Source organism: Colobus angolensis, unplaced genomic scaffold (assembly GCF_000951035.1).
Source record: "Colobus angolensis palliatus isolate OR3802 unplaced genomic scaffold, Cang.pa_1.0 Scaffold247, whole genome shotgun sequence".
In the NCBI taxonomy this organism is placed as follows: Eukaryota; Metazoa; Chordata; class Mammalia; order Primates; family Cercopithecidae; genus Colobus; species Colobus angolensis.
This window is the reverse complement of record NW_012115677.1, coordinates 1051014-1056814: the sequence shown is the minus strand read 5'-3', so window position 1 is coordinate 1056814 and position 5801 is coordinate 1051014. Positions and strand designations below refer to the sequence as shown.

Genomic DNA, 5801 nt, shown 5'->3' with positions numbered 1-5801 from the left:
CGCGCCATTGCACTCCAGCCTGGGAAACGAGCAAAACTCTATCTCAAAAAAAAAAAGCTTTTTGAGTTTGTGGCACTGTGACTAGCCCAAGAATAATGTCTACAGTCTGTTTTCTCTATACTGTGACTGAAAGTGAACATCATTTCTAAAGTACTCTTAGGAGTACAGCTGTATTAATGACTTAACTATGCAGAGCTTCTGGATTATGATTCCACAGTTACTTCTGTTTTCTTTTTAAATTTATTTATAGATATATTTAAATGAGAAACAAGCCAGGTTTAGAATTACACTGTGCATGGACAAGCAGGGAGTTATGAACATTTCCAGTCAACAATTTGAAAAGCAGCAATATTATCAAACCAAAAGTAGACAATCAATGATAAAAGTGAAACTTCCAAAAGCACTCATATATTAATAGTAACATGAAAAAATTATATATTCTACGCATTATGTTTTAAACAATAAAATCTATCTGCATTTTTCCTGCTCTACTTACTTATCTTATAAACATTACCTTTTGGGTGAAGTTCAGCTATTGAAAAATTGGCTATATTTATTTCTTTTTCTGGTTATAATTTCTGAGATCTTTAAATGCCTCATTTCATTATTTATCTCTATAACAGGCCTATTAATGTGTTCCCTTTCACAACTCTGACGAGATTTTCTTCAAGGTTATTTCTCTCAAAATTTAGGTATTTTCTTACATACTATCTTTTTTTTTGAGACAGAGTCTTGCCCTGTGGCCCAGGCTGGAGTGCAGTGGCGTGCAACCTCTGCCTCCTGGGTTCAAGCAATTCTCCTGCCTCAGCCTCCTGAGTAGCTGGGATTACAGGCACATGTCACCATGCCGGGCTAATTTTTGAATTTTTTTTTTTTTTTTAGTAGAGATGGGGTTTCACCATGTTGGTCAGGCTGGTCTCAAACTCCTGACCTCAGGATCTGCCCATCTTGGCCTCCCAAAGTGCTGGGATTACAGGCCTGAGCCGCCGCACCCAGCTTTTCTTGCATACTATCTACCACATATTTTTGAGTAAGAAAAATATTAAGAACATCTGTTCTAGAGAAAGGGTCTTATAGGGCTTCTTTGTTTTTCATTACATCACACAGCAATTTTGTCATGTTTTATATAAAGTAGGTGCTCAAAAAAGTTTGTCATATTGAATCATATTGAGTATTGTATTTTCTAACATCATTACAATAGAATTATCCAAAACGTAGTGAAAAATCAGAGATTATAGTGTACGAAAAGTGATTAATCATATGTAACATACAATTGAAAGTAACGTTCCTGTCAGATATGCTTGTGTAACTTAGTTAAGTCTCTCCACATAGTCTACATTCACTAGGTATCCCCTCTGCCAGGCCCTGTGCTAGGCTCTGTGCACACAAAGATGGACAATATCAGGTCCTTCCACTGTAGCCACTGAGAGCCTCATGGAGTTATTAGACCAGTGAATGAAGAGTTGCAGAATAAAGTGACCTGGACTTTCCGTGTCACTAAAGTGACAGGTCCAAACTTTCCCTCTCACTCCTTTCTTTGCACTACCAAAGTAGTGTGGGTGTCTTGGCAAGGTGAAATAAAGAGGCAAAGGCTTTCTCAGCATAATAATTAACAAGAGAGGGGTTAAGAAAGCTGAAAGATTTAGGCCTCTCTGCCTAAACACAGGCAATTATCCTGTCCTAGGAGATCTTGGGGCCAATCCTCCAGGATGGGGCACTCAGCAATGGAGCCCTGACTCTGGGGGAGGTGGGAGTGATATAAAAGCCCAGCAAAGGTGGGAGGGTGGAGAAGAGTGCAGGAAAGGGACTCCTGGGTCTCCACTGGGGCAGATTCTGAATGGATTGAAAAGTAACTTGATAGGAAAAAATCAAGAAATATTATCAGTGTCCATGATTAGACGGTGGTGAGACTGTCCGTTATCTTCCTAGACACTGGGGGCATGAATAGCTGTTTATACTGTTGTAAAGGTGTTCTCAGTGACCCACAGGGACTCATGGGATGGGAAAGGAAGGGAGCGCCCAGCTCAGGCTGCACAACAGATGTGGGAGAGTGGTAGAGATAGGATAAGATGTTTTGGAATCTGCAAGTTGTTCGGTAAGGCTCAGGCATGGACCATATGGCCAAAGAAGCTGACCCCATGTCAGTGCTTACTAATGCAAAGACAGTCGATTACCATGAATGTTACTACTCTGGACAGATTTGGGGTTCGGAAGTACAATTCCATGTTGAGTAAAAGAGTCTCCTTTTGAGGATGAAGAAAAAAAGGAAGGGTGGGCTGAGTTGTTCTCCTCAGGGATGCAGTCCACTGGTGACAGAGATTTGTAATATTCATCCTCTCCATCAAGTACTTTGATTTGGCTGCAACAAAGAAAACAACAGGATTTTCAACAAAAAAAGAAAACAAATGTTACAATCATCACTGGGGCAGCTAAAGTCATGTGAGTAGCTGGAACAGGGTTGGGTTCCAACACTGAAGCGGAAGGACAGCTTAGGTGGTTCAGGGTCTCACAGTACAGAGGTACCAGGGTTTGATCTATGAAGCCCTTCACCTTTGGGTCACGCACTGATAACGGGTCCAGTTTTGTGGTGTCTGGAAGTTGTGGTCATATTGCAACTTGATTTATGCAGTTGAACTCTGTGTCTCCATCTGGTTCCCTCTGGATGAGAAAGTTCTCCTTCTGACCTCCTCCAATTCTCTAATTATTACCGATATATACTTCATTGCTATTCTCGGTTGAGATGCTAACAATCAAATGAATGACAAATTCCTTACTATCCTCTGTCTAACCAGTGGGGCATGTTTCTCTTTGTTCATGTTTTAAGGCCCAGGGGTAGGATAATGTGGAGGAAGTGGCCTATTTGTATTTCGTAGAGTGCTCTTATTTGTGGAAGGAGAGTTTTATATACCCCATTACGTGTCTCTAATTATGAAGAAAGTACAATTCCCCGGAATAATTATGAGAAATAACATTTGCCCTGAGGTGACAATTTCAACCTTTTTGGACAGAATAGATTCAAGTTTTGTATACTTGCTACTGTGAAAATAATTTCCAATGTCAATAGGAGTGGCAATATCTGGATTGCATATTTTTAGAAGCCTCTCTGGAAAGTTTTGCATTTTCTGTAATATCACAAAGGACCCCTTCTGTTTACAGTTGCTTAGAACTAAGAAGACAGATATTTACCCAAGTTTTCTTGGCTTCCTCTTGCTCCCTTGATATTCTAGAGTTCCCTGTGGAGAGGGCCAAGAACACACAGTCAAAGCAAAGCAGCAAGTCGTTAATTTTTAATTCAAAGTGATTTTGTGTTGAATGCAAGCAGATGCTGATAATATCAGAAGTCACAGCATAATTTTTTTGATCAAAGGGCTCAAGTGAGCCTGATGAAGCATGCATCTTGCTCGTCTTTGATAAACCACATCAATTATTCACCGTGAAGGCAGACATCCTGACATGAAAGCAACAGATAAAGAGCCTAAGCACATGTTCAAGACGAGAGCATGAGGGTGGGGGTGGGGCTGCAGGGGCTGGAACAGGTAGTAATAACAGAATTATTAACTGGAAACAAAGCCAGTGAAACAGCTTTGTGGCCACTTTGAACTCACATTTAACTGGTTATAGTACATAGTGTCCTCAGGGCTACTCAGCATTTTGGGCTGCTGACATCGTCGGCGAGGTGTTCGTTGCTTCTGTGTGAGACCATTTTCTGAACCTGAAAAAAGATAGCAAAACTTTGCTGTAAACTGTCCCAGGTGTTGGGAAAATTAAGTGAAAAATGGCTCTTCACATAAACGCACTTAGTAGAAACTGTGTCCTATTTTAGTGGGCATATTAAAAGCTTTGCTAATGTTAGGAGAAATGCCATCCTAAAAAATACACACAGATTGCTAAGTGTAAACAAGGGCCACTGTCTGTAACTTCGCATTCAGCTTTCTGATCTGAATCAGCGGTCCGGGGTGACAGAAAGCAAGCTGGTGTTTCCACATTGGTGAAGTATAAGTTGGTGGTCAGCCTTTATAGAGTAGGGTGCCCTTAGTGGGATGACTGTGTTAGGGCAACCAAAGCAATCTGGGATGGTTTGCACCGCATCCTGCAGCGAGAGTTTGAAAACATCTGGAGCACACATACTCTTGGGGAGATGAGAAGCAAACCTTTTGGTGGGATACATTTTGAGGGGGGAAATGGCCTAAAATTTACTGAAAGGCTTTGAACAATACCACTGATGCATGCAGTTTCTGGAGGTAGTGTAAAAGAGAAGGAGAAAGGATGATTGCATGATTACATGAAGCAGTCTCTCCTTGTTTGTCCTGATTTCAGAACCCTGGACCAAGAGCACATTGGAGATTAAGAAACCACTGGAGTCAGAAGAAGTCACAATTCATTTCCCTTCCAAGCAAATGATTTTACAAATCTACTGTCCTTTTGGCTCTCTATCTGAATCAGGATTCAGCAGTTCTAATTTCCTGGCAACACACACACACACGCACACACACACCCCTGTCGTAGAATACTGTCTATGAATATTGTTGTTTAGAGAAAAGCATCACTATCCTGGAGGACAGAGTGTTTATTATAAACTATTCATTAAAAAGAGTTGGGGATTTTACTTGGAATCATACTTTAACTTCACCAGAGATTTCCACAATTTAAAAAAATTCTGGGGGAATTTTAAAAGTAGAGAGTGACTTAGCAAGGTCCATTATTAATAGCAAAATATCTGTTCCCTAAGTACAAAGTTTTATATCTTGATTTTTCTTGAATTGGGACACAGCTATATTTGGACAAGACTATCAGAACCCAGCCTGGCCAACATGGTGAAACCCCATCTCTACTAAAAATAAAAAAATAAGCTGGGCATGGCAGCAGGTGCCTGTAGTCCTAGCTGCTCGAGAGGCTGAGGCAGGAGACTTGCTTGAACCCAGGAGGCAGAGGTTGCAGTGAGCCAAGATAACGCCACTGCACTCCAGCTGGAGTGACAGAGCAAGACTCTGTCTCAAAAAAAAAAAAAAAAAAAAGAGACTATCAGATCTATCCATTCAGAATACCCATTTTTTATTTTTTTTTCCTAGAAAAGAAACTGAGGCCCATAAAATTGAATGGCTCATCTCAGATCAAGTGGCCAGGTGGTACTCAACCCTAGGTTTCTTACTTCTTATTCCAATAGGTTTTTTTTTTTTTTTTTTTTTTACGCTATATAGTATGATCCTTTTTTTTTTTTTTTGAGATAGTCTCGTTGTTGTCAAGGCTGGAGTGCAGTGGTGAGATCTCTACTCACTGTAACTTCTGCCTCCCAGGTTCAAGCTATTCTCCTGCTTCAGCCTCCCAAGTACAGGTGTGCACCACCACGCCCAGCAAATTTTTGTATTTTTTGTAGAGATGGGGTTTCATCATGTTGGCCAGGCTGGTCTCGAACTCCTAGCCTCAAGTGATCTGCCGTCCTCGGCCTCCTAAAGTGGTGGGATTACAGGCATGAGACATTGCACCCAGCTTATAGGATATTGTCTTTCTTAAGGAGAAACATTTTTTAAAGTCAAACGTCTAAGTAAAAGTAAGCTCAATGAAAACAAATATATAATACATAATATGATATACTATATATAATATGCTATATATTATATACTATATTATCTATAAAATGTGATATATACATACTATTATCTATAATATGCTATATATTATGTACTATACATTATCTACAATATACTATACATTATATACCATATATTAGCTACAATATGCTATATATTATATACAATATATTATATATAACATATATACAATATACTATATATCATCTATAA

At 39.7% G+C, this 5801-nt stretch overlaps 1 protein-coding gene across 5 annotated transcripts in view; it reads right to left on the bottom strand.

Annotated features, from left to right (window-relative positions):
* Positions 1-224: 224 nt before the first annotated feature.
* Positions 225-5801, bottom strand: part of MYO3B (myosin IIIB) — a 501265-nt gene continuing 495688 nt past the window's right edge. For all 5 annotated transcript variants that reach the window (XR_001002191.1, XR_001002189.1, XR_001002190.1 and 2 more), the window contains 3 exons: positions 3606-3712; positions 3187-3233; positions 225-2359 (listed from right to left, as the gene is read on the bottom strand). Coding sequence is in view for 2 of the 5 variants with exons in the window: in XM_011945915.1 (XP_011801305.1) it covers positions 2152-2359; positions 3187-3233; positions 3606-3712 (362 nt within the window). In the remaining 3 variants the exon portion in view is untranslated. The remainder of the gene's footprint in view (positions 2360-3186; positions 3234-3605; positions 3713-5801) is intronic.